The sequence below is a fragment of the Anopheles maculipalpis genome, chromosome 2RL (assembly GCF_943734695.1).
Source record: "Anopheles maculipalpis chromosome 2RL, idAnoMacuDA_375_x, whole genome shotgun sequence".
In the NCBI taxonomy this organism is placed as follows: Eukaryota; Metazoa; Arthropoda; class Insecta; order Diptera; family Culicidae; genus Anopheles; species Anopheles maculipalpis.
Genome location: NC_064871.1, coordinates 38874299 through 38898576, shown reverse-complemented (window position 1 = coordinate 38898576; position 24278 = coordinate 38874299). Strand labels below are relative to the sequence as shown.

The 24278-nt window shown below is 43.8% G+C and overlaps 4 protein-coding genes across 4 annotated transcripts in view; 2 read left to right on the top strand and 2 right to left on the bottom strand.

Moving 5' to 3' along the window:
• Positions 1-1571: 1571 nt before the first annotated feature.
• LOC126559566 (protein kish) overlaps positions 1572-24278 on the bottom strand; it is a 416586-nt gene continuing 393879 nt past the window's right edge. Inside the window, exons 2-4 of the mRNA XM_050215737.1 lie at positions 23816-23923; positions 23576-23717; positions 1572-1581 (exon numbers count right to left, since the gene is read on the bottom strand). Coding sequence (XP_050071694.1) covers positions 23612-23717; positions 23816-23923 — 214 coding nt within the window. The 3' untranslated portion in view covers positions 1572-1581; positions 23576-23611. The remainder of the gene's footprint in view (positions 1582-23575; positions 23718-23815; positions 23924-24278) is intronic.
• Positions 4886-10655, top strand: LOC126559306 (uncharacterized). Its single transcript, XM_050215442.1, has 3 exons — positions 4886-5051; positions 10065-10185; positions 10266-10655. Exons 1-3 carry the CDS (start codon positions 4904-4906, stop codon positions 10462-10464), a joined length of 468 nt encoding a protein of 155 aa, XP_050071399.1. The 5' UTR covers positions 4886-4903; the 3' UTR covers positions 10465-10655.
• On the top strand, positions 13198-14940 carry LOC126567116 (SAM50-like protein CG7639). The gene is made up of 6 exons (XM_050223348.1): positions 13198-13218; positions 13330-13502; positions 13585-13766; positions 13849-13987; positions 14049-14719; positions 14789-14940. Exons 1-6 carry the CDS (start codon positions 13198-13200, stop codon positions 14938-14940), a joined length of 1338 nt encoding a protein of 445 aa, XP_050079305.1.
• On the bottom strand, positions 17284-23014 carry LOC126557305 (OTU domain-containing protein 5-B). The gene is made up of 8 exons (XM_050213025.1): positions 22625-23014; positions 22359-22444; positions 20204-20729; positions 19979-20135; positions 19219-19894; positions 18546-18649; positions 17515-17718; positions 17284-17432 (listed from the first exon to the last, which is right to left on the bottom strand). The coding sequence occupies exons 1-8, from the start codon at positions 22772-22774 to the stop codon at positions 17284-17286; spliced, it is 2052 nt and encodes a 683-aa protein (XP_050068982.1). The 5' UTR covers positions 22775-23014.

The following is a 24278-nucleotide window of genomic DNA, read 5'->3' as shown; positions in this document are numbered from 1 at the left end:
GGGACTTGATTAAAAACTTCGCAAAAATCTTGTATAAGCGAAAGAATGATCACATAACTATTCTACGTGGTACAATCAACAGTCTTCGCTGAGAAAGTTCTTATTGTTTTAAGCGTTACATTCAATTAGCTCCAATGACGTCAATGCCGATGCTTCGTTGTGATGCAAGCTTGTCTGCACTGAAGAAAACTTTCCGCATGCTAAGAGCCGGTAGTCAAGCGATACGGCCTGCCAGGCCGTTCTATCGGAAAAGAAAAAAAAAAAAAGACCGGTAGTTGATTGGGAAAGTGCTTCCGGGTTTCCATTATCATGCGCTAGAAAGGTCAACCCTTCACCTTTACCCAGGTGACCTCTGAAGTTGGAGTTTGTAATTATTTGCGATTGGTTTTATGAGCTATTTAAAGTACATTTCATCTTGAAGTTTACATTTTACTGTAAAAAACAGCTGTAAAAGTTGCTGTAATAAAACTGTTCATTGAGGTTATTAGAAAATTACCAGAAGGTATGAAAAATTCTTTCTGTAAACTGCGAAATGAAGTTCCAAACGTATTATTATAAAAATTACTAGAAAAAACTAGCAATACATCGATGCATCGAGCCTTTAAACAAAATCTCTTTTATATTGCTTTGTTCGTTTTTTAACCTTTTAAAGCAACTGTTTTCACGAACAAATATCATTTGCCTACCTGATACAGTTCAACAGTACTCTTTAAATAGAAAACAACCCTAATCAAACGGTGAAATGATTGTGTTTTCTGGGGTGGAAACGCAACTTTCATTCAGCAGGCGCTATTTTTGCAGTAAAGATTGAAGATGGCATTAAACGATCGTGAGCCAGTTTGACCTACCACCGCCTGCATTCATTATATGCAAAAATCGCAGTAAGCAGTGGCAAAAACAAAGCCAAACTAAGAAGAAACTAAAAGTAAACCATTGTGCTGGTACTGCTGCTTTCGTGTTGAAATGGGATTCAACACATCTCCATGCCATGGAACAATTGTCACGGTTTGTCTGACGTCTTGAGTTTAACCTTTTTGGGGTAGGGTGGAGTGGGTGAAGAAGTGGGGAGGGGAGGGGGGGAGTGTTCGTTCATCACTACCATTTTTCCCTGCATAAGTTACTATTCGGGCGTACCTACACGCGACCGACCCACGGCCGCATTGTGTTGTGGCTTCACATTTTCCTTAGTTTCGCACGTTTTCCTGCCACCATTCTCATCTGCGAGGAGAAGGCACAAAAAAATGGCAAAGAAAACGTAAATAATTGTCTGTAAGAGATGATTTTTTGGGTTAATTTATTTTTTGCGGGAAGGAAGCTTCAAATGCTGCTGGAGAAGAAGCCGATAAGATGGGGACAGAAGAACGGAATCTTGTCTGCTGCTAGGTGTGAAACCAAAATAAAAAAGCATAGATTTACGTCGACTAACACACGTGTACGTAACCGATCCACAGAACCATTCGATGTTGATCGTAAGGTAAACACAATGGAGCAGGCGTATAATTTATCGCATCGCATATATCTGAACATGTATAGAATTGCTAATTTCATATCTTCCAGCAGGTGTGGGTAGGGTTCAAAATGGGTGATGGTGTAGGGCGATTTAAAAAAAAAAGATTCAAATAATATGATTCCATGGAATAGACACACTTTTTTTGCTAACCTTGACCTTAAAGATGTTTGTTTAAGATACGGGAAGCACCAGACACTTTCCCTTATCTAACTCAAGCAGCGCACCAATCAACCTAACAAACGAAATTTCTTCAATCAATGACCTCCGGCTAACGTGCTTTCCTAACCTCAAACGCATCATCAATCGTTAACTCGTTTCGCCCACCGCTTTCCTGGCCGTGAGGCAACCCTTTCGATAGGGGGTGGGCGTGCCACATGCATCAGTTTCACCTTCATGCACAGAACACTATTGATGCATCTTCATGCAAACAGTATTCGTCCCGTGGAAGAAGATTCGTTGAATTGTTTCCGGCTTTTTGTAAAGCATACGAAACAATAGCGAGTTGTGGGTTTGATTTTCTCAGCAATGTTTTTCCCGTGTTTTTTTTTCCCCCTAAAAGGTCATTGAATCGATGATTGATGAGTCGTCTGCCGTGCGATAAGCCTCTGCAACTGCACGGAAGCACCGGAAGTAGTGAGTCGCCGTGGTTGATCAAAGCCGATGATCGGGAAAACGATCATCGCGACAGGTGGTGTTGATTTACCTGATTAGCTTTTGGATTTGTCACAAACAAATGTCTCACCAAATGAATCATTCCGATCGGTTTTTGGGACTAATGAGGGGGGGTGGTAAACGGTTCGAATTGATTGCCCAAACAAAAACGGTGCAACCTTGTACGTCATCGAATGATCGAGTTGCAAGGACGTAATCGATGCCGGCCACACAAGCCAGACAAGCGTTTTCGACATCCAATTAAGGCTCTGCGGCTCGTTCGATGGAAGAAGACTTCCTCTTGGCGGGAAAGGTAAAATAAACGAAAGAAAGGAAAAAAAAACGGTGATCACCACCACTCGCGTCCAAGAAATTAGCGCGACGGACTATGTTTATCCGCTGTTTTAGCCGTGCTCTAACCAAAAGCTATCCGCATAGCTGTACGGGGTACGCGTCATTACGACCACACCAATCATACGAACTGCACTCGTGCTAAGTATATGGCCTCGCGGGTAGCCTGGGTAGGACAGGATGGTAGTAGCGGTAGGTAAAAGGAAGTCTCGAATCCGATGCAGACAGGCCCCAACCGCCGCTGGTGTGTGACTGGATAGATTTTTCTCGAATACAGATCCCAATCGATCCGTACCAGCATGGTCATCGCATGGAAGGGGAAAGTCGCTCGACTACGTACCGGTGACGTGTTCGGCATTTGCTGCACCGTTCATGAGCAAAAATAGCGCTTTTATGGCGAAGGATCGACATGCTCAACGCACTACTAAGACCGACGAACCGACGTAGCACATGCGTTACTAAGGTGTCCAACACGAAGGAACTGTCATTTTCAAATGAAGAGATCATCTCTGTTAAAGACGGTTCTGTTGACGTCTTGTTAGGCAAGTTTCTGAACGAAAAATTGAGCAAAAAATGCAAGCAAATCATTTCATATGTTTCTAAACTAGAAAGAAAGATATGAGCCTACGTACAGATGCATACTATTAACTGTCATACAGCGATTTATTGTAGTGAGAGCGTTAGTGTTTTACCGTATTTTTATTTGAAGTATGAGGACAACTTTGGAAGCACAAAAGCACGACTTACCTGACGATAAATTATACTTAGCCTACTAGATTGCATCGCACAATCGGAGAAGAAACTTTGAATGTCATTTTGTAGTACTCTTTGTCGAAAGACAGATGCGCTAGTGAGGGTCAAAGTGCAAAAAATCCATAAAAAAGTCATGCCACTCGTGGGCGTTACGCACCCGTAACCAACCGTTCCCTTTCACCGGCGTTTTTTTTTGTTTCCTGCACCCCACCCCACAACACAATTGCACCCGGTAGAATAATGATCCTCCTTCCTATTAGGTTAGGGGCCCGCACCAAATCGTGTAACACCCGAAAGAAACTGCCTCGCTTCGAACAGTCGGGTGTATCGTATCGGACTTTCACTCCGATTGCGAGCACTCCACCAGCGTCCGGTGTGCTGAGGATTGAAAATCATTACTGTTGCACATTAGTAGTAGTAGTAGCTGGTGGTTATAGTATTGGTCGTAGCAGCAGTAGTCTTGCTAGTCGATTGTCGTCCGTTCAGCATGTACTACGATTTTCATCCCCACCGTCAAAAGATCACACTCGCAGAAACCGTGCTGCGGGTGCTAAGCAACGAACCTCTTTACTGCAAAACCCAACCCCCCCCCTCCCCCCCCCCCCCTTCCATCTACCCAAAGTACACCATTGTGTGCAGAACGCCTGCATCTCGTGTGCACACGCTGGGAGGGTAGCGTTTGCTTCTCTGTCGCACCATCGGCCCTCACACACCGGTGCGCCGTTTGGGTGGTGATGGGCGGTAACGCAGAAAAGCAAGAAATAGCGAATCTCGCGCACGGCCAGCGTCATTCATCGTCAAACCGTACGCGAAGTGCGTTCGTTTGCTCTGCGAGCTATCGGATAGGTACGTTGGACAACAACAACCCCGAAACCGTCACATTTGCAGGTCAGTACTGAGGAAGCGTGGTGAGAACAGCGGTGCATCACGGTGTGTTTATTTGTGAATGTGCTCCTAGTGTGCTCTGTGTACTTTGTACAGTGTGTGTGTGTGTTTGTACAGGACTGTTTGTAAAAATCCTTTGCAGTTGACTAGTTGACTAGTGGCTATCTTCCTAGAATATCCTGGATGTTTTGAAAAATACTTACTTTTGCCTTGCCGTGTTCGAATGTTTGTGCGTCGTTGAAACGTCGTTTTGCCCCATCTGGGCCACTCACTCTGGGCGCGCATCGTCAACTCGTGCGGTGTTACACTGATTAATTTTTATTAGAAAATTGTGTGCTCTTCTTCCTGCCCGACACTGTTCCGGGATGGTCTCCCGGAATGGTTAACAAAGCGCTAGTGATCCCATTTGGTAGTTGGACAACATCAACAAAACAATAAAAAAAGATGTACCAACGTACGATTGCACGTGGAACACTTGCCCTGTAGCCGGATGGTCCGATAAACGGTACAAAGTAGCATACTCCGTGCTGTAAATGCGTTCTTACCACGAGCATTAGTAGAACCTCCGCGAAAGCCTTGTTGTGCACGCATGCGTTTCTCGTACCAGTAGTCTGAGTCGGAGAGTGCGATCGTGATGTGATCTTTCGACGTCGAACAGTTTTCATTTAATCCATCCATATTTCCCGATACCTGTATCTTTATAGAACTCACCCACGTGAACGTGTGAACAACTCCAAAATCACACACATCAAGATGCGTTCGTTCACCGTTATTGCTGTGCTGGCGGTCAGCTTCTGCTACGCCCAGGCCGCTGACGAGCCCGCGTCCAAGGAATCGACCACCGTCGCTGCCGAGGGTGGAAAGACCTACAAACGACTCATCCCTGCTGACGTTCTGCGAGGTAAGTGTGGGCGCGATTGGTCACAAAATTGTGTGTCCCCCTGCTAAAAAAAAACCCAACTGACCCAAGTGCTACCATCGGTACCGGATCACTGTTCACTGCCTTCGTGGGCTGGTATCGTGGGTCTGGATTGTTCCATTTACGCCACACAAGACACATTGTTTCCAGCAGACGGAACACACGGAATGTGTGGCGCAATCGAAATTGGATGTGTTTGATTTGCTTGTGGCCCAAAGAGGCCACACCCAGGGGGCATTGCGTTTCTGCAACACCGTCTGCGTTGCTGTTGTACTATTTATTTGCCATAAGAAGACGAACGCGAACTCGCGCGGGCACCACACCTTTCTTAGAGGGGGTGATCCGCCATCGGTCGTCAACTATCGTTTGCTACTGTTGTTACAGTGTTCCGCACTGGGTGCGATGGTTGCAAAGGTTCCATTCCTTGGGAAACACATCATCATCATCATCATTGCACGGAGGCTTAAGGCACCATCGAGAGGCGTAAGGTTAAGGTGTCCTCATTCGGCATCGATTCCATCAAGAATTGGTTTCGGTGACACGGTTTGGTATTTAGTGGTACATAGCATCGTCTACCCGCAACAAACCGATTGAGCAATTGGATGGATGGCGCGAAGGTAACGCACCACCACGCGTTCCAACAATCGGGGTTCCAGGTGGTGCAGTCGGTCTGCTCAAAGTGACCGAAAACAAATGCAATCCGAACCGGTTCGTATACACGTATGCACGCAGGCTTTCCATCCAGTTCTCGATTAATTACAGCAGGCGAGCAGTATCGCACGTACGAGATACTAATCAGAAGAGTGACATCTAGCGGCTTCCACCTCTGTCGCTTTGTGAGACATTCGGCCAAAGCACTAGCTAAATAAATTGTGTGTGAAGTATAAATATGCCGCCCCGGTTTCGGTGCTGCCCGGTTGTGCACTACATTCGTGTCCGTCCACTGCCTGTTGGCATTGAAGGGTTGGTACGAGCGCAAGACCGGTTCAACCCGGTGGCCAGCAGCTAGGCTACCTTTCGATTAGGTTTTTGAGATCCTACCAGCTCACGGACCACCAATTCACCGAAAACCAGTTGTAAGAGTGCGTGCCTAAGGTAGCAAGTATTTGCTAAGGGTGGTGATTAAAATTTCTATCTAGTGCAACCTGCGCAACCGTTAGCGTAGGGGCAGGCAAAAGAGTTGAATAGGAAAATGAGACTATCGGTAAGGTTAGACCAAGCTTGCAGCTAATTAATTCTGCTCTCTGTCCACTCGGTGGTTTTGGTGTTAACTTCAAAGGCGCAAACAAAAACAGTAGGAAAGAGTTTTTGCTAGAACTCACCAGAAGTATTGACAATAAAATCATTGTAGTTAATTTAAAACACGGACAAAGCGCCTCGCCCGAGTGTAAACTCAACGACCCATGGTATAGCCACGTGCAGCTTGGATAATTACCACGAGGATGTGGTTCTTACCTGCCAGCGTGCCTTTCTTCTCAAAAACCGTCCCGATGTTGCGCCGCGATTTTCGTTTCCGTCTCATAAAAAAAAAAACATGTCGTTTGTTAAAACACCATTTTTGCTGGTGAGTTCTGTTTTGTGTCAACTCTATGCACTGTCATGGCTTCGTGGCTCTCGCGCTTACCGTAACCGTTACGCATTGACACTGAAAATTTGAAAAAAAAATTAGCCCCACCGGATCGGATGAAAACATTCACAGCTATTATTTGTGGTTGGTGATTTTTGAGGTACTGATGGCAAGCATAATTATGTAGCGCTGGTGTTTCAGTTGGATAGCCCCGGTACAGCTCATCATGCCCACAGTTCAGGGTTGTACGGTTTGGGAGTGCTATTGTTTCTTCATCTTCAAGCTGGCGCTACCCACCGTTGGTTATGATCGTGAAATTATTGCACCTGTGCCTGTGCATGTTTACTCACGTACCGCCTTACAGTGACCCTGAAGTGTGTTGCACAGTATGCAACTCAAGTGTGCCTAACATCCCCACCACTCTTCGATCGTACTTCATCTGATCGTACGCTGGTAAATCGTTCTTTGTAAATGGTTCGACAAATTAACGCTCTAATGGACCGCACCGTCCCTGCGGGCAGGAGACTAGGATGGCCTGGGGTGGAAGGAACTGCATGAGTTGTTTTAATTTGTGCACTTTCATTAGATTACAGCTCGATCGAGTCACACTGTGTAAACTATAATAAAGTGATGCTCACTGCTCATCGAGCGAAAATCCCATTACACCGTTGGACGACCAACCGGATCTCTTGGCTCCTTTCACTTTCGAGCTATCTTAGGCCATTCAGGTCGTATTATTTCTCATGTGCTGGGTGTTTCCTCATTGTTTTACGAGTGGGACGATCTACGTCTCGTAAGCTTCCGCTGTGGGTGTAGTATTTGCTACAGTTTTTCTTTTTGCTTAAGCAATACGAATCGATTGAACATTCGAGATGGGCACCACGATTTCGAATGGGTTTGCCTTGAGGTTACGTGACTGTTACTAAGTGGCTCAGCAACACCGGACACGGCAGGACCAGTGTTCAAATCCCATCCGGACCGTCCTCCATTAGTAAGTAAGTTATTCTAGAAGGTTGTTGAGTCAAAAAGAGAAAGGCTAAGCTGCGTAAATTTGTCATTAAAACTAGAACTATCCGGGGTTCATATCCCATCAGAGGAACGTTCCCCGTAGTGTTAAGACTTGACTATCACACTACACTGCATCAACAAGTCTCTGGTAAGCCTTTAGATGGCCGGCGTGATCTAGAAGGTCGTTAAGCCAAGAAGTGAGAGACTAAGCTGCCAAACCAAATAAATATTTTTTTATGATCTCACTAAAGTTTTCACATTTCTTTGAGTTTGTATACTTGACTTAATGCACATTTGATCGGTTATTTCTTATACCGGCATTGAAAACCCCATCAAACAGAACAAATCAATCGTTTATCTTGTTATGTCCCAACCTCGAAGATTCTAATCGTTTCCAGAAAAATCATCAAAGCATCAGCCTTGTTACTTATAAAATTGCTATATAAAACTTTAGTTCTTGTATGTGTGTTATATATTATCGTATAGTTATAGTGCAAGGAATACATCTGCTTATCGTTCCACAAACCACCAATCAAAATGACTGGTTCAAGTAGAATTGCCCATGACGTAATTTAATATCAATATTAGATTAAATTTATACTTTTTAAATTCATAGACATGAACATCCTATTGAATGTGCAAAAGTCATGCATCTACATGGACAGAATTGTTTAACTCTAAAAAATAATGCACTTGCAAGGTATGGCTCAAAACCATCCAAACATGACTCACCAACTCAAATTAAATTAGTTTTTTGCTCGATTCCTAACGCTTCACAATTAGTTAGCCACTTACAAACGCCATTAGAGCCACACAAACATGGCGGACAAAGACATTTTGCTTTATTCCGTGCTGACTAATTAATTAGCATCATAAGCAACGGGCATAACGGAGCGGCCAAGCCTCGTCCGCTGATCGGATCCATTTCAACGCATTGTTCACTATTGTCACAACTACTTCGGTGCGGTGTTGAACGGTGGCCACTGTCAAGGTGATGGTAAATCGTTCCCCGTAAGAGGGAGCCACAGTAGCAGTGAGGTGTATTAGTAGCAAGGGGGAAAAAAGGTTCGTAAAAACAAGTAATCCAATCTCTCACTCGTGCTAATTTGCTATTCCGAGCGTGAAAAGCGATCATCAGATGCGGGAGGGGTGGGACGTTGGTGCACCTGTATGATCTCTTCACGACCGTGGACGAAGGCCACCCTAAGCTTCGTATGCTGGAAGCTGCAGGGTGTGGAAAGGGAATAGTGAATGGTGAGAGGGATTATCGCGATCGTGCGTTGCATAGTGACGAGAAGTGAATGGGAATGTAGTTTATTCGCGAATGATCTTCTTGATATACATTTTTTATGAGATCATTCCACCTTCCTCGTTGCTTTTTTTTCGATTATCGTGTCTTTACACGCCTCGTCTTAAATTGTAGTTTATTAGCTTTAATCCGTTAACTTCAAGGAAGTTCATGATGATGTTTCTACACGATGTAGAAACCCCGTGTTCGATTTGATCTTTCGATCTGCTCTGTGCATTATGCAACTCGACGACCATAAACAGTAGGGCCGCACCATGTAAGTTCCGACCCATAAACAGGCCAGAAAGCAGTGACGGCAAAATAAATACAAGCCTGCGACATTTCGCACACTCGCACGTAGCCAATTTCTCGCTAATGTTCGAGAAAAACTACGAGTTTACCTTCCGAAACAGCTCTGGCAATGTCTTTAGCTGGTGACTCATGATCCCTACCCACCGTACGAGGAATATGCCTCAAGAGGGAACTCCTCAAACACACAAAACCATTATCCCGTCACGTTCGTCGAAAGCCTTCGGGAAAGTAAGTGATGTCAAATTTGCATATTATATCATGGATTGCGAAACAGAAGTGTACAGAAACTTTTGGGAACCACACGGAGACAACCGGAATCCCTTACCATTTCTTCTTTAGGCTTAACTGACTAAAAAGACGCACAATGGTGTGCTTGTTGGCGCATCGAAAAAAAAAAAAAGGTGTCTAGGGTGAGGTAAACAGAAAGCAAAGGAAATAGTGATATGTTGGCCGTGGTAGAGGTGACCTTCGGACAGCTCCGGTGGGCAGATCCATGTCCGGAAATTCCCGCAGAATAATGATAGCAAAGCGAACGAACCTGTTCGGATGCTCATTAGTATGCTCGGTTTGGAGGGCATTGTTGCTTTTTTTAGGGGCGTGATGGGCGTTTTTTGGGTAATATTTTCCATCCGAATGGTTTTCTTCTCGAAGAAGACACCATGCATGACCGCGAGTCACGGTATTTTCCCTAATTTTTTGCTTCGCTTTTGCGAGTGTTGAAGTTTCTCCACCAAGAATAAGAATTCCTTTCCTCCGAGATAATGTAGTTATGATAAAATTATTTTTAAAAAACTCCTCTCCTGTCGTGTTTCGATTCTAGATTTCCCCGGAATGTGCTTCGCCTCGACCAAATGTGCCACGTTCGAGCCGGGCCAGTCGTGGGATCTAACTCCGTTCTGTGGTCGCTCCACCTGCGTCCTGTCTGACGATGCCCAGCCACGGTAAGCCATTATCATCTCGAAATCTCGTCTCTTTTTCTTTCAACGATCCGATTAAAATGTCTGCCTTTTTTTCATCACAGTCTGCTGGAGCTGGTAGAGGACTGTGGACCACTGCCACTGGCCAACGACAAGTGCAAGCTGGACACCGAGAAGACGAACAAGACGGCCCCATTCCCGTCCTGCTGTCCTTCCTTCACTTGCGAACCGGGCGCGAAGCTGGAGTATCCAGAAATTAAGACTTCGCCCGAATCGGCCTCAGAGCAGCCAGCCAAGAACTAAGCGCTAAGCCACGTTTGTATGTATGTGGCACTGTTTGTGCTAAGTGCAATCAGGCCAGTGGCAAGCAAGCTAAAGCATCTTAATCTACGCCCCTTTCGAACGGCACGTTTGTGGCGTAATGGTCCTATCCTAAGAATAGAACAAAACATTTAAAAAATAACGAATGCCTCAAAATAACATAACCATAAAAAAACACCCAAAACCCATTCTCCTAAAGTCCGACAAGTCTTGCAAGACGACACTATTTGATGAACGTTCTCGTTTAATGTAATTTTATTTTTCGTTTTCCGTTTGCTACCGTTTACATACTCCCTAATGACTCTAAATTAAAACTCTTCCAATGGAAAGGCCTCATTGATCCCCTCGACAGTAACAGCAAGCAGTATATGAACAATTAGTCAAGTATGTGATATTAGAAGTATATATTTATCTGGAGAGGAAACCCAACAGCAAGCAGCCACCATCGAGAGCACACCAGAAACTCCCCACGAAAAATGTAATGTGTCCGACACGTGCGCCAGAAAACCAGTACGCCAGCAGCAGTAGGATACTAAGAGTAAATCTTAATAAGGATTGTTACACTACACAATACGTAAAGTGCTTGCTGGTTTACTGTGTTCGGTTCGCATCGTTTGACACCGCAAATACCAATTCCACTGAGAACCATCAGGTCCCGAAAAAACGGCTTCTTGGCATCCTTCTTCTCCATCCATTCACTTACTTCCGGTGCAGACAGATCCTTTTTTGTATTGCGCAATGCCTAAATACTGTTTTAAGTTTTGTAATTTTGTTTTTCGAACAACCTTTTCAAAAATAAAATTCAATTCATTACTGAATTTATAACGTAATCCATACGTTGGGGTAGCATTTTAATTTTTTCTGAGAAATCTGGAAAGACAAACATTCTTCTTCTTTTTCTTCTTCTTCTTCTTTTTCTTGCCTTTTCGACCTTCTAGGCAGAGGTGAAATTAGCCCTTCTGAGGCTATAAGCGGAAATGGTGTTGCGGCCCTTTTCATGGAGGGCCTTTTAATTCAACATCCTGTGACTGGGAGCGAAGGCGAATTGAAGACCATTGGCGGAATGGATAAGGGGATCCCTTTAGGTAGCAATATGGGCCCCATCCATCAGATCCTTCAATACCAATCCACCACAACCAATTCGTTTTGGGCTTCAGCCCGGTGGCTTCAGTCCGTTTATAGGAAGATCCACCTCGGCTACTAGGGCACGCCGACCATCCGAAGGCTTATCTGGCTTATCGACCACATAGTAGAATAGTCAATCCTCACCACGGAACAGAACGGTGCGAATGGCAATAAGGAATCCTTTCTATCCGGAAAGACAAACATATTTGTGATGTTTTGGAAGTTATTTTACGACCATGTTGGAAAGCGATAAAGATAAGATTAGCGTTAGTTCTTGGACGAGATTATTATTCCATTGCAAAAAAAAATCTTCTTATAAAAAGAGTACCAATCACTTGTCAGAGGCATCAGAGTTTAGGCGGCAAAGGCCCCGGTCTTCAAACGATAGGACCGGGGTACCTATCTGAGACCGCTTCTTCGTAGTGAGGACTGATTATTTAATCTACGTGGTACCAGCTTGTGGTGGATAAATCCTCATTTTTTCTGGAGTCTGTTCCGGAGTAATCCGTATTAATCTCAGATTCCGGAGTAATTCCGGAAAGGACTACGGAATTGAATCCGGAGTTAATGTCGAAATACTCCGGACTAATCACTCCAGATAACTCCTGAGCAAACTACGGATTACTCTGCAATAAACTCCGCATAAACTACGGATTAATCCACGGCAAACTCCGGAATAATCCGGAGTAAACTCCTGAGTATGCTCCGGTTTTTATACGTTGGAGTCGGAGTGGATTCATTGATCCACCCCGGTGTTCCCACCACTAGTATCAGCAAGTCTAGAAAGCCACTCGATGACCTCGGAAGTGATGTTAAGCCAAGAAATCGAAACAGTTGTCCTCACCAGATATTCCAACTTGTTTGGTGCTTCTTCGATGTTCGTTCACAATCTTCGTAGTCTGTTTGAGTCGTGTAAAATAAGTTCGAATACATCCTTTGTCCTTTTAAGCGCATTGTAGATATTCGTTACTATTTGAAAGCACACCCTTGCATGCTACAACTTTGCGAAGACAAACACGTGTTGCCTTTATTACGACCATTAATTAATATAAAATATTATGATATGTGTGGAGTGTTTTACTTTTTTTCATAAACTATAATTTCTGCAAAAAGTGTCTCATGAAATGTTACTTATAGTGTACTTTTTTAACAAAAAACCCTTTGTCCTATTGTCAAACTGAATATTATTTGACAGCTGTTACAGGGCGTATGCACACTTTCAACAAGCATTGGGCATAAGATTTTTATTTCGTTATTTGAAATAGAAAACATCTGAAACAATAAATAATTACGATGTATGTTGGTTGCTAGTAATAAAATAATTTAAATGGTTGCAGTTTACACAGCAGACGTGTTCTTTTTATAATCCACCTTCCTGACAATCGCATTTTTGCAATCGGACAGTGCTGTGTGGTGCGTCCCATTCGTTGTTTGTTGTTAGCAGACTAAATATATCAGTATGATTCGTTTTTAGCTGATTTATATCAAAAATATTATCGAAAGTTTCGGTTGCTAAGAAAGTGCCAAGCGTAGCGAACACTCCAGTGTGGCAACTTCTGGCCGACCAGTACACCGGACACATTACATAACATGGGAGGAAGAACATCCAAGGTAAGTAATGTACCGCCGTGCCGAACCCGGGAACCGGCTGTTTCTGTTCCACACGATTACAAAACACGTTCGGTGTGAAAAATGTAATATGTCTCGTTTGTATCTCGACAGGCCGAACCTACACCGGGAAACCGAAGGGATCCGGATTTTACTCAGTTCAAGGCACGGGTTGATCGGGTGTATATAGCAGGCCTCAGCCGAACGTACGACGACTACGTGCAGCGTGCGGCACGCCACCTGTTTAAGGTTCAGAACTTTCAGGACGTTATCGTAGAAACGGCAAAGTAAAGACACACTCATAGGATTGCTCCATTAATATTACAAATGGTTTACATTGATAGTGTTCGTATTTATCCGCATTTTTAGCGTCAAAGATGAGCTGTTGCGATTAGGCATCTTCAAGAACTTACGCATCGCGATCGATACTAGTAAAAGTGAGGATGCGACCAAAAACGGTTACACGGTCACGTTCACGGGCGAGGAACTTTCCCGGATTACTGGAAACGTTGGGGTAGAAGTTGGCCAAAACGATGGAGCGGCTACCACAGGTAAAAAAGGGGTTGAGAAGGATGATGGTTATGGTCAGGTGCGATTAATTGACGCGTCTCTAACCCCCTCCTGCATTGGCAGAACTGGTCACACCTAATTTGTTTGGACGCGGGGAACGGCTAAGCATCAATCTAAGCCGCAGCTACGTCCGCAACAGTGTACTGAACATGAAGTTCACCAAACCCTTCCTGCATACGGCTGTCGGCGATTATGAACCGGAGTAAGTCACAATCTCCTGCAGTATCCCCGTATCCCTCAATTTATCATTTATTCTTCTTCAGGACCTCAGTTACCCTGTTCCGCAATGCGTCCCCTCATCCCTGGTCCAAGTATCGGCTCGAGGATAATGGGATGCTGTTTGACTTTTCCTTCGCCATACCGTCACTCGGCTTCAGCAACAGTCTCCAGTACGAGCTGGGCATGAAGGAACTGTTCGCGTTGGACAAGCAGACACCATTCTTCGTGCGTGAACACTGCGGTCCGCGGCTTGTGTCTACTTTCCGGTACATCGGTCAGTACGATGGGCGGGACGATAGTGTTTTTCCCTCGAACGGTGTGTACGTGAAGGGTACGACTGAACTGATCGGTAGTCAGCTTTCCCAGCTCGGTATCGTCCGGCAGGAGATGCATGCGGAATTGAACGTACCACTGTTTCTCGGTGCATCGTTGCAACTGTGCGGTCGGATCGGTGCAATATTGCAGGACAAGCGTAAGGAATCGTTACCGATCCATCAGCTATTTTTCCCCGGTGGACCGCAGACGTTGCGTGGTTTCGAGCTGGCCGGTGCCTGTCCACGGCGCGACGGTATTGCGGCCGGCTGCCAATCGTACTGGGGTACCGGGTTGCATCTGTGGAGCCCGCTACCTTTTAATCAGTACTTTGGCGGGTTTGGCAATCTGTTCCGCACTCATGCGTTCTATAATATTGGCACGTGCGATACTTACACGACAGGTGCGTTTTGGGGAAGGTCAATCGATTCAGAGACACTTCTAGACTAACTTCTCGACTCCTTTTTTGCAGATAAACTACGCAGCACGGCAGGCATCGGGATTGCTTTCCGTATGGGCCAGAAAGCGCGTATCGAGTTCAACTACTGCCAACCGCTTTCGTATGAAGCGGGCGATCGAGTGGTGAAAGGGTTCCAGTTCGGCATCGGTTACGAATTCGTCTAAAAAGGGTCCATTTTTCGATTTCGTTTAATCGTCTGAACCGTCTGTTCTGAGGCTTTTTGTTACACGAAATTCTTGTTCGTAAACTATCCTTCCCCGACAGCAATGCTTTTTATCCGATGCATTTTTGTTCGTGTATAATTTCATGCATTTTCGTCCCGGAGTTTCCCTCCTTCCCTTAGCAGTCTCTCACATTGCCGTTCCGTCTCGCGAGTCAGTAAGTTTAAGTTATGACACAGCGTGAATATATCAATTTAAAACAAGTTGTAATTAAACACAAGATAGATTCAAATGGGTGAGAGTGTCTATAATTAGCTGGTGACATTATACTAACAGGGTTTCTCAGGCCAGCTCCATAGCGTAACACTATCTGGCAACAGATCTGTAAATGTTGTTGTTGTTGGAAGTTTTAAAGAGGCTTTGGACAGATCTGTAAATGATTTTCCGAAATCGAAGAAACCGGTAACCAGTGGTGGGAATCCTGTTAGTTTCGTTCCGCTCCATTGAAGAGTGAGATAACATGATATGCTTCAAAATCTTTTTGATGTAAAGTTTTCAGATTTTGTAGTTTTCGTTTGGAGACCTCGAACTGTGTATTGTGGCTTTTAGGTAGTCGAGAGGACTAGACGGACAACTCCTGCCTAGCCAGAAATTGTGACGCCGAAAAAAATGGAACTTTCCATCACTACCGGTAACCCTCTTCAACATGGGAATACCATGCACAAACTAAAGAAACTTACGCTTAATTTGAGAGGAAGGCTCAAACTTTACGTCAAACAGTTTGTAGCACTGAGAGTTTTTTGACGGATTGATTTAAAAAAAAATCAAGCAATAGTATTGAGAAACGAAGAAAATTTCCACTATTCAATTGAAAATATGAGGCCCGTTTGAAAAACTAAATAAGCTAAAGTTGGTATTTTACAATATGGCACAAGCCTTGTCATACTTAAAAAAATAAAATAAAATTGGTATTTGAATTCGCGATTTACAAACCTCCGGAACACGAAGCGTAAGCTTTTTGACAGATTTTTTTGGTCAATTTTTGGAGTTGACGCTTCGTGTACCGTGGCTTCCAAATTTTGGTCGTGCAATCATCCGTGAAGTCGCATAAATAATTTTAATTAATCGTACGACCGACCAGTGCCTTCTGACGCTGTTGAGCTGGCCTGATAAACCCTGTAACGATTTGTTTTCCCGTTTCTCAATTACGTTCATCACCGCCACACTTTGCATTAGTTATGATACTTTTATTTGTTCTTCCCAACTTTTCGGCTTAGTACTTAAGAGAAAGGTTGAAAAATTTTATTATTCTTATAGGTACTCTTGCCACGCGCCAACACAGGTGAGTGTTTTGTTTGTGTAGGGTAAGTAGCGCAGTACGAATGCAAAGCGCCGAAACGGTTTCAATTCTAAGATGCAATAAAAAACCCAAAAATATCCAATCTTCACATATCCATTGTTGTATAATATCTTTCCAGAAGAAGCAAAATTAAAAATTATCCTTTCGCCTCTCGAAATGGAAGTGGAATCTACCAGATAGACGGGTCCCCCCAAAAGGGAACATCCTGCTCAGTCGCAATACCTCTACTTTGTACAATGTTGTAACGATGCCAATTGTTGCAATCGCATAAAATGCGTTCCTTCTTCTTCTCTCTGCTGCGGAAAATTAATACATGCTACCACTTATCTTACGTACATATAAATTACGCACTAAACTGCATACCTTGTGCACCTTCCTCATTAGCGCCTTGATGATACCTTCACAATACACATACACACACCGATTTTGTGGCTCTCTACGCTCTCTCCTATGCTGTCTGCGGCGGGCGCGTGCCAGAGTACCTGCTTTTTACACTACACGATGGTCCGTCCCCGGTACGAAACACGTGTGTGATAGCATGTTAGTAATATTTGTTTTTAGGCTTACATTAAAACGAAGACGGAAAAAGTAAAACACCGAAAGTACAACTAATAAAACGAACAAAGAAAGATGGGCAAAATCATGCTGCTCTGCGTCGTGCAAATGTGCAAACTAGAAACGACGGAGTGGGACAACCATAGTAGAATTATTTGTATATCTCTGCTTTGGAAATATCAGATAAAAGCTAATAGCTAAATGTATTAAACCATTATCGGTGTGATTTTTTGAACGATTGTAAGCTATATGTATGTGTGCGATCGCGCGCGTTTGCATGTGTGTGTGTATGTTTTATCCCTGCTGTAAGTGTGTAGTGTGGGCATAAATTTAGGCGCTAAGTCATCCATTTTCCCTCGTTCAGGTGAGATAACCGGTAGGTCTACCCAACCTGAGGAAAATTGTCGCAGTTAAATTTAGACAAAAGCGCTTCACGGCGACGGGGAATCATACTCCTCATCCGTTGTGCCGTATTTGTCTTCGTGGAACGCTTTGGAACCGTCGCAGCGTTTTACGAAATCCATCGCCGATTCCTCTAGCGCTTTCTGTATCATCTCCCGCTCGGACAACTGCCCGAAGCCTGGAAAAGGAATGAAACATGGAAAAAGTAAAACCAATCTACAGTAAATCTGTTTGAGTTATACGATGAAATATATACTCACTACCATCGTCCGTGTAGGAAGATTCGAGCAACGATTGATAAAACTCAGACATTGGTGTTTCGTCGCGCAAGGGTAGCTGCGGTTGCAAAGCCATAAACATACCACTTGTGCCACCGCTGCCACTACTTTCCTCCTCCCCACTATCTACCCTGGCTGGAGGTGATGTGCTCGATGTGCTTGGCGGCGAGGGAGCACTTAATTTATCTGGTAAAGAAAAGGAGCAAACTGTCATTCGCTTAACCTTTGTCTCAAATACACCCTTACACCCGAATAACTTGACGGAGTGTTCGCATTTTCCCGGATAAAAAAGCTAACAACTTTTGATCTACTCATCATATTTGTGTGATAATTTCTAGAGAGATGAGGCAATTTTTTCTGGTTAATAAAAGTTAGTTGTGAATTTCAAAAAATCTTCTTCTGTTTATTTTTTCTTTTCATTGCTTGTAACATCTATATTTATCAAGCGCCTAACATACTATTTGTATGAAAAATAATTCTACTATATTACACAAGAAATTTGTACAGCTGCTTATTTATTTATTTACGGCTGATTCATACAAAACAAATAAGTTTTACCGCACACAGATTACCGATTTCTATATTAAAACTCTGATCAGCGAACCATCGCTTATCGTAGATACGAGGAGATTACAGCTTCGGAAATAAAAAATAAAAAGAAGGAGAATTTTCAAAACACTGAACTAAATGTTATTAGATCGACAGCAAACAGTCACCTCTTTCTTGAAAATTGCATACAAACACGACGAGTAGATCAAAAGATACATGCTTATTAATACGACAAAGTACAAATATCCATACAAAATATATTACCTACACTGGTAGGTGTGGTTATAGAAAGTAGGGGTATAAATGGAAAATCAAATTAAATGTTTTTTTCGTAAGATTACAAAAATCTGTTTTCATAAAAGTTTAAATCTTAAAGCTCAATTATACTAAATTTTGTAGAAAAATAAAAACGCAAAACATACGCGGGTAGACGGGTCACTGAAATCAGAATTAGACAATCATACCTTGAACGGGACTTTCGGATCGACGGGGACTGTTCGAGCTGCTGGATGAACGATTGCTGTTTGCTTTGCACTTCTTTGTTTCTGCGGCATTCGGTTTTTCGATCCTGTGTTTAACGAAATGCATCAGAATATGTATTATTTATAATTAATTATGACGGTCCAGTGCCGTATTGTTACAAAATATGTATTTATTCAAATTATTTTGTGAGGACAACAACAACAAAGTAGGAAGTTAATAAAGCACATGGATCGCTAAAGAGGATGAATGGACGAGGACTCGCGTAGACGAGACCGAAAGCCGGACACAGGGACATTGTAGTCGAACAGCTGTTGATGTCCGAGAGCGTTCTAATATAAGGTTCGTTAGAATCGTAACGTGTATAATGGAATGGGATATGTAAAGGGATAACTGATAGATGGGAAGGATCATCCGGTAAAAGACTCGAGGAAACTATAATTCGTGACGGTGAAAGAAGGGATCTAAATTGAAATTATATCTCAATTTTCCACTAATTAATTAAAGCACACTACGCAACCTTGGCGATATGCGCTTTGCGTACTTTTAGGCGTTTTTCGCATAGTAATAAACTATTATTACCTGGGGGGCCTTCTCGAGTCTTCTACCGAATCAACGGTTAAAATAGACATCATGGTTGAAAGTTGGGCTACTTACGGTGAGTTCAGATTGCGCTTTTTCCTACGGTTGCATTCACCGGTGCAGGTTGTGCTGTTGCTGGTGGTGCTACTCGAATTCGTGCTCGACCCGTAATAGTATTGCTGCTGTGAGGACGATGGCGAAGAACAACATTCCAGCTCGAACGAACTATTTTTCGAGCTGGACGAACAAGCGCCCCGATCACTCGCATGTCCCGATACGGACTGATGGGCTGCGGAGGGTGACTTACGTAGCTCCATCAGAAACGAGGAAGCCGCTTGCGATCCACTTGCACAGGCCGCCATCATCTCTTTGGAGGTGATCGTACTGCTGGTGCTTTTGTTTTGGCTCGATCCACCACCGGCACCGAGCCGACTTTCGCGACAGTACTGTGCGTAAGATTCGCGGGCGATCTGTTCCGCGATCTCGTCGTTCGTTGCCTCCCAGTCAGTCGTTTTGAGCTTGTCTTCCAGCATCGTTTTTTCTATCTCCAGCTCCTCGCTCATGCGCACCGCGTCAGCCACATCCTTGATGTCGAGCTCGTCCGGTCGGTAACCGGCTAATCCTAGTCCGACACCGACGGATGCTTTGTACGGGTTAACAATGGCGTTGTAGTGCGAGCTGCGCTGATAGGACAGCCGAAATGGTTCGTTACCGTTGTTGAGTTGATCCGAGTTGAATATATTGGTCGGTTCTGTAAAACAAATGTACCGATAGTCAGTCGCGTACTACTACTACGACTAGCAAATAAACAAGTTTTAGCAGCATGTCTTCTTACTAGTTTGATAGCAATATAGCTCCACGGAACGATTGTACATCTCAGACATTGCTTGAATTTCTATATGATTGCCATGCACATGGTTAGCGCGCTTCCGTTCGACGTAATCGGTGATGTCCTCGGTAACGAACTGTGCAAAATACTCGCGATTTTTGTACTGCAACAATATAAATGCTCGTGATCGTTTTTGCACACTCCACCAACCCCATCTTTCACCAGACTTACAATGTAATCCATCGTATGCTGTCGGATAACTTCGTGCATATCTTGATCACCGTATATCTGCAGCGATATGGCACGAAACAGACACGCACCATCCTCCTCCATCTCGTGCAGGATAAAGCCACGCTCGGACAGTACCTTCGCGAACGCTTCATCGCGCTTCTTCCATTCATCTGCCGTCAGCTGTGCGTCCTTCTGCTCGAAGTACTCATCACCACTGTTGTAGCCCGAACGTACATCCTCCAGCACGGCATTGAGATCAACTCCCGAAACACCTGGTTTGCTCACGACGACGCCCTGGTGGCCGCTGAGCAACGCTCCACTCGATCCGGACGACTGATGGGTGCTTTTTGGCGATCGGCCCCCGCCAGCCGTGCTAGCCAGTGCGCTCGAGCAGGTTGAGGTCTGTTTTTTGCCACTGGCTGACGGTTGCAGCACGACATGATGGTGGTAGCTTGGAGAACCGGCGGTTTTATCACGTTCACGGCTTTCTCGCTTGTGGTAATGATCACGTTTTAGGCGCCCAAGACTGAAATTGTAAAAAAAGTCCATTGTTTTTTTAAAATGTTGTATCCAAAATTATTCAAATCACGAATTCACAGAAGTAAGGACCAACTTCCTGACATATGGCCTTCCACAAGTGCTCCAAAAAACTTTATCAAGTCGGTGTAGAAGACCGACTGGCAACTTGGGTCATATTGTTCATGGTCCTGGTATGGCAGGTCGAAATCAAGATGTTTTTCAAATTCATCTAAACTTTAACATGCCATCCAATGACTTACTAGACTTGCTGATACCACGTAGTTGTTGGACGGTCAGTCCTCACTATTGGGAACGGTCTCCTGATGGCACCGGTTCCTGATGGCACCGTTGCCATCTCACCACAGAGCTGCCCCTAGTTTTCCTAATTCGATTATGCTTGTATTATTACTATTATTATTATGCTTCTTGTGTTGAAATGAGGCTTTCGCCATTCCGTGAAAAAGTTTTAATATTTTTTTATTTCTTGCTTAAATGTCGGCCATATAAAGACTGACTGTGCTTATTGCTCTACTTAGCTATATAGTCTATAGGGATTCGATCTGGAATTACCGTCTCGACAACCGGAACCGCCATAAAAGTTTTAATACATTACATTATATTCGAAGATTTTAATCTAAACAGATATCTATTTACCAAGACCCGTTTTAAGTTAAATTAATTATCTCCGTGTTTGACAGTAGAAAATAATAATTCTGATTTTAACTAAAAAAACTTCTAAACAAACAATAGTTTAGGACAGAACAGGTAAATAAACAAATCAACATCAGTCATAAAAACTTGCACACGATCTTAAACACCGTAGCGACACATTGCAGAGTTAGGAAAAGCGAAACATGGGAGGTCAACACTAAAAATAGTATCCTCCCCTTGATCCGCAGCACAAGACAATGCATACTACACACGGGTAAACGAAAAGCCAGATCAGTCTGTTTGTATGATGGCAGTCCAAATAAAGCGACAGAATGTGCAGGAAGGAAAAAAGAAAACTTGCCCATCTCTAAAACTCACGGCCCAGTGCAGAAGTGTCGCATACACTGTGCCGTACTGGTGTCGGAATTGAGAACAGGAAGATGCAATTTTGACTAATTTTTGTTGTTGTTTTTTTCACTTAGAATGTGAAAAGCTACATCCCTTTGCATGCACCGGAACCTCATCCCGACGACACGTCTTTTTGGAATCGCCCTTCCCGTCTGTGCGCCAAGATTTGTGGGATGGGGTATGGATGGATCCATTGCAATTCGCAAAAGGAACGTCACAAAGATGGCCGATAGAGCGCATAAGCACCACGGCCATACGCAGTTTGGAAAACGGGGGGGGGGGGGGGGGGGGACAAAATACAATTTCAACGTACTCCTGTATTGCCAAATGAGACTTTTCGTAGGGCACTAAACACCCATCGTTCTCCTCCAACCACCCGACGACGCCATTTGCGAGCAGGCGGAATCGGAAATCGATACTGCGTTGTTTTCCCTTCTACTGCATTTCCAGCAAGAGTGGGAGATTTCCAATAAACATTAACTGCTGCCGCTACTTCTGGTTGTGTTGTTGTTTTTGTTGTTGCGATCAACATAATTTGAAGCATTGTTGCAAGGTGTGAGGTGAATTTCTTTCTTACTTTTTGTGTGGGCTTCTACGATGACGTACTACGCTGTCGTTTTCGAAGCTATGAGGTGTTAGCACCCGTTTTTCCCTTGGCAGTGCCTGTGGAGAAAACAGAATTGGGAAGAAAGGGAAAAACGCGTGACACACATATTCACAATTGATGTATTCCCCCAACCTATGCTGCAACACATTAGAGAGTGTGGGTGGCACAACAAGGGAAGGGAAACTTTTAACCCCTCGGGGCAGCAAATACCGAGGCTTGCATGAACCAATATTTACTTGTGATTCCGATGACGACAGCTGATTAAGCACCACATTACGGTGCGACGTTCGAACGCCCGCACTGCCAACACCATGGACATTCTGAGGCGTGCCCTCCTGCGTTTCCTCTTTAGCACTTTTTTGATTGACCACGGGTTTGATAGTCATCGCGTATTTCCGTTTTTCACACCACCATGCACAGCGCCACGGGGGTTACCTTTGCGTACAGCTACGAACGACCTTCTCTTCAATGGCTGCAATCACAAACGTAGGCACAGCTTCACACAAAGAAAAAAACACACTTTTCTAGCACCGAGCAAGTTCTTTCCCGAACACGAACTTCCTGCACACACCAACCTCGCACAGATATTGTGGTACGACGACGACAACGACGACGGCGACGACCACGACAACGACTACGACACGAAAATCTGCTGCTTGTTGCCTATTGCTCACAAAACAACGCTACAACATACGGACGAACCAGTGCCAGGTAATGAATATTTCACTTTTAGCACGACCAATGGTTAGTACAACTTTGGAAATTTGTGGGAAAAGCACTGCCACTCAATAAATAAGCAATAGAGGCACACAATATTATTGTTTAGCAGCTGGGGAGCAGCGAACGCAGCGCGAGTGAAAGAAATGGGTTTACTTTGATGTTTTTCCAGAAACGCAGAATGACAGTATAGCAGATTGCTCGATTGAGCACTGCCACGACTCGAGTTCCCAAATGGTCGATGCTGCGCGAAATTATGTATGTGCGTGTATATAGTGCAAAACTAATGCACAATTTATTGTTTATTTTAAAAGAGAAACTTTGTTGTGTGATCACAGTGTAGTGGCAAATTGTATTGAACACTAAGGATGCTAATTTCGGAAGATACAGTGCAAGAAAATACCGCCCATGTAAACTTCACTGTACAGTTGTAAACATCTTTTATTCATTAAAATGCATAATTTGTTTCCCATTAGGAGTACACTTATAGCCACAGTATTCACACATTATGTCCAGAATAATATAGAAGCAGCCATCACAAGGCAGGCAAATGAAACGTACGGGGATTTCCTTTCGCCAACCCGTGCAAACTTCCAGAACAGACCGAACATACTAAAAAAGAATAAAATAGACGAATGTTTAAAAATTGCGTTAATAAATGGATATTAATTTTGCACACATTTTAACTGAATGTATCGAACACTACTTACCCTTTTTTATTCCGGTCTATAATACTGGGAAAGAGCGAATGCAGATACGTGCAGGTGCAAATCAGCAGCAGGAGAACCGAGAGCAGACTTTGAAAGTTGAACAACGCACTCTTTGGTAGGAACAACACAACAGCGTTCTGTTAGCTTTTGACGGGTTTGCAGGAAATAAAACTTACCATTTTGATACAACAGAACGTCCGCTAAAATATACCTCCAATTAGTTTTGAGCTGCTGCATATGACGTAGTTTTTGTTTACGTTTTTGCACAACATAGTCTGACAGCTGTCGACAGCAGTCAAGATAACACTGCTCGAAAAACGTAATACGAGCAGCTGACGGATGAATAGTGGTTATTGACCAAAAATCGTGATCTTCAATTTTTTTGTTGAGTTTTTTAAAAACAATTTTAAACACGATTTAACATAATCCAAATCGCTATAAATTCCTTTTTTCAAAAATAAAA